Source organism: Pseudophryne corroboree, chromosome 4 (genome assembly GCF_028390025.1).
Source record: "Pseudophryne corroboree isolate aPseCor3 chromosome 4, aPseCor3.hap2, whole genome shotgun sequence".
In the NCBI taxonomy this organism is placed as follows: Eukaryota; Metazoa; Chordata; class Amphibia; order Anura; family Myobatrachidae; genus Pseudophryne; species Pseudophryne corroboree.
In genome coordinates this window covers 530,639,244-530,651,896 of record NC_086447.1, presented here as the reverse complement: position 1 = coordinate 530,651,896, position 12,653 = coordinate 530,639,244, and the positions used below count along the sequence as shown (strand labels likewise).

General features: G+C 41.5%; 1 protein-coding gene across 6 annotated transcripts in view; it reads right to left on the bottom strand.

Moving 5' to 3' along the window:
- Positions 1-225: 225 nt before the first annotated feature.
- The window catches only part of TRMT11 (tRNA methyltransferase 11 homolog), a 184,860-nt gene continuing 172,432 nt past the window's right edge, over positions 226-12,653 (bottom strand). For all 6 annotated transcript variants that reach the window (XM_063917289.1, XM_063917291.1, XM_063917290.1 and 3 more), the window contains 2 exons: positions 10,331-10,451; positions 226-2,008 (listed from right to left, as the gene is read on the bottom strand). In XM_063917289.1, coding sequence (XP_063773359.1) covers positions 1,859-2,008; positions 10,331-10,451 — 271 coding nt within the window. In that variant the 3' untranslated portion in view covers positions 226-1,858. The remainder of the gene's footprint in view (positions 2,009-10,330; positions 10,452-12,653) is intronic.

Here is a 12,653-nt window from a genome sequence, read left to right as displayed (position 1 = left end):
GAAAAAGACATTTATTTCAGTATGTTTTTTTATCAGTTTGTAAACTGTGTAGGTTTGATCATTTCACAGATATCAGCTTCCTTTCCACTAACAGCTCCCATACAACTATAGGCTAAAGGAAACTTAGGACTGAAAAGGTAGGTGAGAGAGACAGACAGACATAACTACCAAAGAAATGTAAAAGTCGCACAAGCATGCATGTATATTTTTGTTCAACTGTAAAAGTTATGTTTGCTTATTTTTATTTTATTTTTGTACTTAAGAACATACATTGTTATAGGCGCAGGATACTCGTCAATTGTACAGTCCATCCATTCTGACCCAGAAAGGCTGATTTGATGTATTGCTTCTTGTCTTCTATTTTTCAGCATGCATGCTATATATGACTGATATAGTTATAACTATATAGTTTAACTGATAGTGGAGTCATTAGTTCACTGTAGTCACACACTGCAGGCCCTCTTTACTAACAGTGTGCTAGGTTAGCATACAAGGAAACTATATCTTGCTGACCACTCAACCACCTATTAGTGATTCATCTTTACGGTTAGCCACCCAAGTGTGAAAAGCAGAACACAGCAAAGCGCTACTCCTGCATAAAAATAAACGCAAAAGTCTAAACAAAGCTTCAGTTTCAAAGAAAGCACTTCAGTGCAGACGCAAATATAGTCACACACCTATTTGTTATGGCTCCACACAGACAAATCTTTTTAGTGGCGAGTAATAAAAGAAAGAGAGGAAAAAAAACAGCCCACTTCTTGTCTTAAGAGAGAGAGAGAGGATTTTAGGAATGTAAAACAAATGAAAAGCAACAGATGAGCTTCAGATGTGGACAGGCTCAACAGAACGCCAGAGCCTTCCAAACCAGTCAGGTCCTTTGGGCTTAGCATAACTGGCCAGGGTTAGACCAATAACAAACCACAAAGGGCTTTTGCATGATACACTGCTGTAAGAAGACAAAGCAAGACTGTGTGTGTGTTTAATGTGTATCAATTACAAACAATAACAAATGAAAGCAATCTTCCTAATGAGGGACACTTCATCACCCTTACATGTTAAGAACAAATTCCCGAGGTTGGAGACTGAAAAGCAAACAGTACAACTTCCTTCTGTGAAAGACAGATGCAGCAGCCAGTGAGCCGCAGTTCTGTGGCCACTTAGCAGTGCTAATTCCCATTAAAAAGTCCATAAATACAGAGCACCGGTTTATATACAATAAAAAAGGAGAATGTAAACCAGAACCCTTGTAGCCCTCCAAACGAATATGAAACTGTTCTTGCTGTTAGTTTAACTCTTTCATAAAGTCTGTGATTGGAAGGTGCGCCCACAGGGTCGAACGCCGGTTAGAAGTCCTTTCAAAAACACCAATGAGAAATCTTGTTTAAAGCCATATCAGTCATTTTCTTTCACTTCTTCTGCAGCCAGCATGACTGCGCGTAATTACAGAGAGCCCAGTTCCTCCTCCTAATAATGGTCAAAGTAACTTTACTAAAAATGGTCCCTTTGCATGTCAGCTAATCATCTGTACAATGAGAACTGAGCATGTGTTTCTGTGTGTGGGCCTGACACACCTGTCAATTATTTAACACGGCATGGAAATACATTTATAACTTGACTGTCTCTTTTAAGAGTTTGAGACCTGTTAAGCAATACTCACCTGATTGCAACATGACCATAAAGATATTTGGAAAGCATCAAGAGAGCTGCTTATTACATTTCTGACATAGGATTGCGTTCCTTATTACATTGCACGTGTTGATGGCGTGCAAAGTTCTTTATAGTTCATCAGGGAGATGCATTGCATTTATTACGCATGGCTTGGTGGTACCAGACATCACACTGCACCTCTCCGGGCTGCCTAGTCTTTAGAGTTATCCTCCCCGGCTCTGGCTCTCTCTTCTCTGGCGATTCTCTTTGTTAGGCCACTAAAATACTTCTCACGAAAACAGTTGTGACCTTGGTATGGTGAATACTGTCCTTCCTCAAGATGAGCATATCGGTCCTTGTCCTTTCAAACAGTGCAGTGGGGAGAAAAAAGAAATCAAAGTTACTGAACAAGATTTATCGAATTATATTCATGTGCAAGTGCACTCAATCTGAAAGAATGCAGGTAAAAATGTAATACTCCCATGCTGCATTCAAGTGTTTTACATCATGCTGATACCCAATGGCAGGAATAGAAACTATAGCTCTCCCACTGCAGGTAAACTACTGAGAAACCATTCTGTAGTCTCCTGAGGCGCCTCCACCTGGTCATGTTTTGATGATTTCTTTAATCATGTACAGATCAATTTATCTAACTGGGTCCGTGATTACAACATGTGCTAAAACAGAAAAATACGCAACTTAAGCCTAATTAGGGCGTGACTGGCCAATCTATTGTTCTCCAGCTGTTGTGAAACTACAAGTCCAAGCATGCTTAACCAGCTAATCTGTGGGAGGGTAAAATGGGACATGTAGCCATCTTCCCTCATATGCTTATCCTTTTCTTACTTTAATAATCTTCGCCTGCACCAATTCCCGCGGTCTTCTGCCACCTGATACTTATTCCAGTGTCATCTGCTGATGTAGCTATGTTTAGTTACCCTGTACTTGTCCTATATTGTCTTCAACTGTAAGTTGCTGTTTTCCTGTTTTGATTATTTATGTACTCTGTAACTGGGCGCTGCAGATCCCTTGTGGAGCCATATAAATTAAGGATAATAACAATAGTTTCACAACAGCTAAAAGAGCTATAGGTTGGACAGGATTGAATTAGGGGTACGGGAAAAGAGGGCCAACAATTTCCCCATGGGTTTTTCTGTCAGCTAGAATACTCCTCACATTTTTCATGGAATGTCAACATTCAAAATGTGTACACTGTAATGTCGACACTGATAAAACTCTGGGGTCTATTCATGAAGCAGTGAAGTGTGTGGAGAAGTGAGTCAGTGAAGAAGTTGTCCATGGCAACCAACCAGCATTGAAATAACATTTATAATTTGCATACTATACAATTGTACGGAGCAGCTGATTGGTTGCCATGGGCAACTTCTCCATATGCTCCCTTCACTACTCTTTTCACTGCTTTATGAATAGACCCCTAAATTGGGGTTAAGTTGGAGATAGGCTGAAAAATGAGCATCGTCATTCTAGCTGCTGACATCAGGGTCGACACAACAGGTCACTTATCGACATTATGGTGTCGACGTAATGAAGATTGCCCTGAACCCATATAACATGCTTTTAAATATAACATTTGTATTGCTTTAGAGGAATGTTTATAAAGGAATACCTACACATACTGGCTTCCCTGTTACAGTTCATGTATACCAGTATGGAATCACCCCACATGACATCATCTACTTTAAAGTCCCAATGCTGAGACATTGAATGCGGTCATGTTGGATGGATGACACATGGTGGGAGTACTCCTGCTTTCAGCTCTATGCCAGAGGTTGTGTTTTTCATTTGAAAAGAAAGGGTGTCTCTCTCTAATTCTACCCTACGCTGATACTGGATGCATCTATAGCAGATCCATAGGTGGGTGCATATGTGTGGTGGTGGGGGGGGGGGGGGGGGGGGATGTGTTAGCAGAAATGATATGCTCAGCTTGTCATTCTTCATAAACACCTTGATTCTCCCCATGCTTGGGTGGGTTTCCTCCGGGTACTCCAGTTTCCTACCACAATCCAAAAAATATACTGGTAGGTTAATTGTCTCTCAACAAGATTTCCCCTAGTGTGTGTGCGCATGTGATCAGTGATCGCGCTGAGCCAAAAAAAAAGTGGGTCCCAGGGACCCCTCACTTTTGAAAATTGGGGTCCTACCGGTCTTTTTCTGGGTCCCATCGGAATGAAGGTTTTAATTAATCTTAAGCTTATTTGGACACTACAAAAGTGGTGCAAGGTGGGGAGGATGGGGTGACAGTGCTGCTGGGCTGTGTAGCATGCAGGACACCCTGCACCAGAGCTGTAAATAGACATTTTGTGGCCTTAGGCAGAAAGTGAATTGGTGTCCCACCTCCCAGACCGTAAAGCATAGGGAAGGCGCGCCGCAAAATTTTAGGGGCGTGGCTTCACGGGGAAGGGGCGTGACCACATAAGTGCCAATTCACATTACACCACACAGTAGTGCCGCTTATACACATTGCACCAGGTAGAACCTCCTATGCACACTACACCAGGTACAGCACGTTATACACATTGCGCCAGGTAGAACCGCCTATACACACTGCACCAGGTACAGCACGTTATACACATTGCACCAGGTAGAACCTCCTATACACACTGCACCAGGTACAGCACGTTATACACATTGCGCCAGGTACAGCACGTTATACACATTGCGCCAGGTAGAACCTCCTATACACACTGCACCAGGTACAGCACGTTATACACATTGCACCAGGCAGAACCTCCTATACACACTGCACCAGGTACAGCACGTTATACACATTGCGCCAGGTACAGCACGTTATACACATTGCGCCAGGTACAGCATGTTATACACATTGCGCCAGGTACAGCACGTTATACACATTGCGCCAGGTACAGCACGTTATACACATTACACAAGGACAACTAACATTTAATGATGTGAACGTAAATCCGAGGCTGTTAGCAGATGGTGACCTCAGTAGTATATTATGGAGAAAATTAAAACCTTTCCTTACCATATTAAAAAATAAAAATAAAAAAAATAAAAAGACTTGATCAATTGTAATTTTGAAACAAATACTCCTGCTGCTAGCTAGGTAATGCCAACCTAAACAACATGGCATGTAATAAATGCATTTAAAAGCTGAAACCCTCCACAAAACACCTAACCCCCCCCCCCCCCCCCCAACTATCAGGCAATCCATCACCACATCACCTGTGGTGATGGGGAAAAACACAGCCGACCACAGCTCCAGCCCCCCTCCCTCCGAAGACGCCAGCCAGGGAACCTTTACAGCTGCAATAAAGCTAGTAGTCACCGACCACTTCTTACTCCCGGCACCAGCTGCACTGTCGCCGCGGGAACCCCGGACCCCTCAGCAAACCCAGGCAGACACTCACACGGCCGTGACTAACACGCGTCACGGCCGCAGCTATACATAATACCGCCACCAATACTTCACCGGGTGGCCATAGCGGACTGACTCACGGGAACGCACCATACGTCAGCAGGGATCGGCGTCCGTGATCTAGTGGGTAAAGCTGGACAAAGTGACTGGGGCTTCCCGCGGTGCCGTCTGAGGCAGTGGCCGCGCTGCCGCTCTTGCTTTGAGAGAACACCTCAAAGGCAAGAGCGGCAGCGCGGCCACTGCCTCAGACGGCACCGCGGGAAGCCCCAGTCACTTTGCCCAGCTTTACCCACTAGATCACGGACGCCGATCCCTGCACATTGCCAGCACCTCTCAGAGGCCCTGTGGCAACCCCCGTCCCCCATCCACCAGCCGCAATATACACTCACCGACACAGAGTCACCCGGCCTCCGCAAGCAGCCAGGCGCCAAAGAGGAGGGGAAACTGGCTCCACCTCCTCTTTATATCATTCAGCCCGAGGCCAGCGTGTCAGTTAAACAAATCCCCCTTACAGATTGGCTAATAAGGAGCGCGTCCCCGGGGACCCTCCCACTTTGTAAACTGGAGTCCCATGTCTTCAAAAACGGGTAAAAAACGCGCTATAGCGCGTTTTTGCGATCACTGGTGATAGGGAATACAGATTGTAAGCTCCACTGAGGCAAGGACTGATGTGAATGCAGAATATGTGTGTGCTAGTTAAGTAACTAGTAATAAAGTAATAAGACTAGATAAAGGTTTGGGGTTTTTTGTTTTTCTCTTCTATTTGTCATTCTGCAGGTGACAACCATTCTGTCAATTATACAATGGTATTGGTGTTTAATAAATAAGATAATAATCTCTGCCTTGTGGATGGAAAATAAGTACCAGGTGTGAGGAGACAGAAACCACTTCAGTTAACAGTCTAAAGCAGACAGAAATATACAAGATCCCTTGTTCAAATGTTGTATAATTGAGAGCAAACACCACTGCTTTCTGATTAAAAAGAGCCTCTTAGACTACAAGTGACATAATTCCCCATTTAGTGGATTAGGAGGAGAGCTGGAAATGAAGTCCTGACTAACAGCTTTATCCTGCAGTCAAATCAACAACTGTGAAATTAGAGAGTGTGAGGGAGGATCGCTGCTGAGAGCCAATTCCAAAGTGTGTCTAAAGATTTGGATCTTGACATAAGGCAGAAGAGAAAGTTTCTATACTAAGTGAATGGTTTCCAAACAATCTGGTGCAAACAAATGTTTAAATCTACTGCAGCTAAGTAGTACAGTCAATTACCAAGAGGGTCATACAAATCTCACTTCTTTCACAGCCAAATTAGGCTCTGGCAATATAAAGAGGGTTATTGCCTCCCAGCATACTGACCTAAAAAATGATCTAAAATGCCACGGAACGTAATGACATTAGAAATATGGTTTAATTGCAGAAGTAGGAGACCATGGCACACAGTGTGCTGCTAGTCAGGGCTAACTTCTTAGAGAACTCTACAGAAACACAAAACTAAACCTAAAGGCTCATATACTGCACTGACAAGAGTATTTACACTTATACATATACAAATACTTATACACACACACAGTCTATATTATATTATATATTATATTATATTAGCAGTCTGGGTATATTAATATGGAGGGATGTCTAGTCTACTGAATGTGCATTCACTGGTAGCCAAAATGAGAGCCCCAACAGTTCCCACGGCAAGGGAAACGGGACAAGCCCAGCACCGCAGGACCTGACCAGCCAGCAGGGGTGGGTAACAGAGTGGGTGGGGAGGCCATATCAAGATGGAGCGGGAAAGAGCAGCAGTCACAGCGGGAAGCAAGGCCGGAGACAGCAGGGGCGGACTGAGGTCACATTTCGTAGTCTGTGTGTTTGTGTAGTATATACATATATATATATATATATATATCACACACAATGATACTTGATATGTGAAGACATTCTGAAATATGATTACATAAACATATATGTAGCAGAATGTTGCTAGTCCATTACTTTATACAGTTTACACCACTGTGATATTTAGCTTACTCCGTTTTTAGTTTACATGTTGTGAAGAAATGGACAGGTCTCTAATGAGAAAACATACAGCGAGCGCTCAATAACTACATAAGAAAGTTTTATCCGTGTACAACAGAGGACAGTCATGATAAAGAGGAAGTCATTCATAGCTCCAAGTACCCTTGAGCAGAGCGTGCAATGTAACGTTCTGGTGTCAATGTGCAAAGTATCTGCAAACCATCTGGTCTGAGAATTAGAAGCACCTGCCTGCTCGCCTGCCAAAGAGCAGAAAGTTATTTGTTTTGGAGCCAAGATCAGGTGCTGTAATCCAAACACTTAAAACCACAAAGAGTTGCTCAGCTAAAGAGCCAACAAAACAATAAAAACAAATGCAAACACAAAATATTAGACTGAAATTAACACAGGAACCACGTGTGGCCCTCAAGGGGTTAATGTGAAATAAACTACTGGTCCTAAAAAGACGCTGGGATTTAAAACCTGCTCATGATATACAAACAAAAAACAGAAAGAAAATAAACAAGCGCCAAGGGTTTAAAGTGGAGAAAAACACTGCAAGCTTTTTGTTTGCGCCAAAGTCAACACTGTTGATCTGAGACGTAACAAGCACAATTTGTTATGTTAATGCTATGGCTATTTATCATTTCTACTCTTGTTTTATCCTAGCACTGACTGAGATGTGGTTGCTTGTTGCGTACATCACAGATACTGGTGACCTTGCAGTGGGTTCCCTCAAGATGTGATGTTTTGACAAATCAAATATAAACCACAGATGGCCAAATCTTTGTATGCGGAACAGGTTTTAGAATGCTTGCCAGAAATGTAGCCTTCTAAGATATCCAGGAGGAAAAAAATCCATATTGATAAACTTCTTGACCTACATATCAGTTTCATCTCTACCTGTCAGCAGTTCACAATTGGAGCCCTCAAAGAGCCTTGTCAGAGCTTAGCTTAAAGGGCAGTTACAAAATGTGTATGAACCAAATACTCTGCACAAAGAGCAGCTCCTTGATAGATATAGTCCTGATATTAACCTAAAAGCAATGTTAAATCCTTTGCTGGAATCATGCTTTCAGTGATAACAGGGCTCGGGCTCCCTTAATCTTGTAATTAATAACAAGGACACCCACATGATCTGAAGTATGTTCAGACAAAAGGACCCATGTCATTATTCCTTTGGCATATTAAATGAAGCAAAGCTGTGTTTGGAAAATGTAACCACTGACCATATATGATCTGTGCAAACGTCACTATGGGGCAACCTGGAGAAGGCATAACGAAGTAACAAAGCAGTGATAAGTGCAAGGTGATAAACGCACCAGCCAGTCAGCTCCTAACTGTTAATTTACATATTGGAGCTGACTGGCTGGTGCGTTTATCACCTTGCACTTATCACTGCTTTATCACTTTCTTATGCCTTCTGGTTAATACATCTGCCCTTATGTTTGTAAACTGCACACTCAAAAGTACATATAGCTATATCATTCAATATCCAAAAACCAGTGTATGCGAGGGTGGCATAAATTGGCAAATTATGTAAAATCTGAAGGTGACTCACAAGAAAGCAGCAAATATACCACAGTAGAAGCACAAGCCATGACTTTCTGGCTGTTCAGAATGCTCATAAAAAGAAGACATGGAATGTTCCACAGACATATGGAACAATTTCATTATGCTGCTCCATAACAGCAAAACGTGGTCAGCAACATACAGATGTGTCATCATACATCTATTCTTTTGGCGCCATACGGCATGAAATGTCAGATGATCAGCCATGGTTAGCGATTCCCGTGCTTGAATACTTTCTCCCAACTTTTTTTTTATTTACATTTGCTAATATTGTACTGAGTAGCTAATAGTGCTCTAAGCACTTTGGATTAATGTGTTTGTTGTGACTAAGCAAATTGATAGAAAGTAGCAGATTAAGCATAACAATATGTGGCATAAATCACTCATATAAAACCTTTGTATTTTGGCTTTTTACTCAGATTACTACTTTTTCCTGGATATTGCATCTTGATTCCCTAACAGTGTTGTAAGTATTGGGGGGGGGCTTGGACTGCACACCCTAATTCTAAACATAAAGGGAGGTGCTACCATGCTGAGACTCTGAAACCCCTTTTACATTGCACAAATAACACGGTATCGACCTGGTATTTTTTGTGTGAAAGGGGTAAGGTCCGATTTCCTGGGATGCCTGACCAGGTGTTTTACCTCAGGTTAAAAGAAGGGTTTAACAAGAGTTATTACCGAGTCAGGTGCAGTGTGAAAGGGTTACCCGGGTCGATGTAACCCGAGACCCGTGTACACTATAGATGTCATCAGCCCCGGCTCCGCCCATGATGGCAACCTGACCCGGCATATTGTCAGGTCGGCAAGCCAGTGTGAAAGGGTCCAATGCCAAGTTGCATTCGGGAAGGACCAATTTCCAAATTCCAGGTGTGACCTGGCATTGCGATTTGAAAGCGGTATTCGTTCCACACAGAAAAAAGAGTAAATGCAAGTGCACCCTCTAAATACTAAACGCTGTTAATCAGAATAATTATAATAAACTCTGCAATATAACAGAGTAAATTTGAGATGCTTAGCATATTTTTACCAAAAATATGGGCCCACCAACATATTCTGATGTGTCCCTAACACTTCGGTTTAAATCCTTTGTTGGCATAAAGCAATTTATATCAAGTAGCAGATTAAGCATAAAAATGCATGTCATAAATCACTCCTATAGGACCTCTGTCTTTTGCCTTTTACCTCAGATTACTACCTTTTACTGGATATTGAATCTTGATTCACTTACAAAGCAATAAGTATTTAAGATCAGTATTTTTGCTGCAAAATAGTGTCAAATAGGTCTGATGGGTGCAATTTGAGAATAGGTATAAGTGTACGCGTCTGGAGCTGGCTTTTATTCGCATCCCAAAGAGATGAGCAGGAAATATAGCGATGTTCCTCCAACCATAATGGGAACATGCGTGCAGACATATATATATAAGGCAGTACATCACCCCTGATTGAATTGGCCACATGGACTGTTTCATAGCAGAGGTACAGAGATGGTACAAAGCAATAATGCAATGTTACCTATGATACTCTGTCAGTGGTGGAGCAAAGTGAATTTTGTCTCATCTGTTAAAATGAGGCATCACTTAGAGCAGAATGGAAAAAAAACAGGACAGATGTAAACATGCTTAGTTACAGCAATTCTGCAAGATGAAAATGTGAAAATACATCCCTTCAGCAGCCCCAGCCCGGTCTCAGTACTCTTACCTCAAACTCCTTCACCTTTTCCATTGTTATCAGGCGGCGAGACGTGTGGCTGGAAAGCATCTGTTCACAGTTGCTAATAAGTTTCAGGCATGGGTGCCGAGGTACAACCTCCTCTGAGTATCTAAAATTATGAAATGAACCATAAGAAATTAGTCTATTCAAAGTCATTTAGATCCTGTCCACTTTAACAAATCTAAGTAGTAAAAGAACAAAATGGAATTATAGGTCACACCGCTGCAACACGAGACAAACTGGAAATGTGCAGTAAAGATTGTAACTCTCAGCAAAAAAATGGCAGAAATTTGCCAATAATATTGGCAACGTCTGCAGAAAGATAAAAACGGAGCTATTTGTTTACATTAGCAGGGCTTAATTGTGTATTGGATACCATTGCCACCAAACTGCCTCACGGTGTCAGTGATGATACTAGCTCCTAGTGCACAGGTCAGCTGAATATTGGTTTGGGCTAATTTGTTCTGCAGTAATGAATGGACAGGTGCCTTTCACAGCCAAAACAAGGTTTAACTGAGTAGAAGAGAAGATCTCCTCCTTGGGCCAGTATACACATCAGAGAAAAGGAAAATGCAGATTATTTTATTGCACAAAAGTAAATACATATTTTTTGGGTGTAGTTAATTGTTAAAAAAAAAAATTCTGGGAGCCGATGTTAAGTCATTATAGAGAACAAAGCTTGCAAGAAGGGACATTCGATTTGGGAATGTTACAATTTTTCAAAATTACACTGCAAGTTTTATTTAAAAATCCTTGGACAAGAACACCTTCTACTTTTGGTTTATATTCCAGTACTCTATAAACTGTTAAATTAAGTTTTACGACAAAGAAAAAAATAGAATGCTATAGTGATAAGACAGATAAGAAGTGATAAGACAGATAAGAGTAGTCATGACATTGAAAAATAAATAGATTACAGAAAAATAATACATGAAGGAACTATACTGAATAAATACACCAAGTAGTTTGGCTTTAGAATGGTGATAAATCAGTTGCTGGTGTTCGATTTTAAAACATCAGTAATAAGAAATAAAAATTTAGGTATATTGCTATGTGTGCTGGATAATGTCTGATGTAGTGGTTTAATTGGGTCCGGGATGTAATACCGGCAGTCAGGAGACTGACACCGAAATCCCGACGGCAAGCGCAGCATGTCTGCTCGCCACACTATTATATTTCTCCTCCTGGTCCACGCCACCACCCGAGTGGGAATTCTGGGCTCTGGTTGGGATTCCGACCGGCTGCATTTTCCCGGCTGTATGGATTCCGGCGTCGGTCTCCTGACCGATGGGATCCCAACAGCCGGTAAATGAACTGCATCCCGTTTCATTTTATATGTATCCTCTTTAAGTTAAGGATGTAAAAAATATAAAAAAATTCTATCAATGTCTTCTCACAAAATATTCACTTGCTGACACTGCGATAATTTAAGTACTACCTTTGGAAGGATTGATCTTCTAGTCCACAAAAATTACCTCAGTTTAAATACACTTATTCATTTGTTTGGAGTCTAAGCAAAACAGAAATACTCTGGGATGACAGTTGTTGGGGTGAAAGAAATATTAGACTTCTAATTCATTTTACATCACAAGTCTAGGATTTTCGGTTTCTGAGAATTCTAAAATATGTCTTATTCAGCCATGTTTGTGGCCTTTCCTTGCTGTTATAACGCTGTCTGCTCTCTGGATTTGTTCACTGCACGTTCTAAGCATCCCACATCCAGACTGATTTCTTACTCTCAGCAATAAACCAGAACAAGCACCTAATCCCTTTATCCAATACTTGTCAAACAATATTAACTTCTAAAAGCTGTTGAAAATGAGTGTTTGGTTTTAAAATATGGCAACTTGTCATAGGGTGAACTTCATGGAAAAAAATAAAACCGCTGCCAGGTTTAGAATTAAGGGAGCAAAAATCTGCCCTTTATACGTCTATAGAATAAAGACATTCTGTCACTGTCATAAACCTGCTCCCGAGTACCATGCAAAAATATTTCAGCGTTAGATTTGCAATGTAAGCTCAGTATACCATCTATACAAGTATTTAAGTGATAGTAACAGCAGTGACAGCTAAATCAGCAGTAGGTCTGCAGGCACTACTATTAAAGGTGACACGTTAACATCTTTATAAGTGTGCCAGGTTAAAACAAAGACCAAAAGTGGTATAAAAGCAAGGGTGAAGTTATAAAGAGGGTGACAGAATACAAAATACAAATTATAACGTAGTTCACTAGGGATTCAGTGAAACAGAATGTAAGGGGAAAGGCAAACACTGTGCAGCAGGAGAGGAAATCAGACAAGCAGCAGTGTAG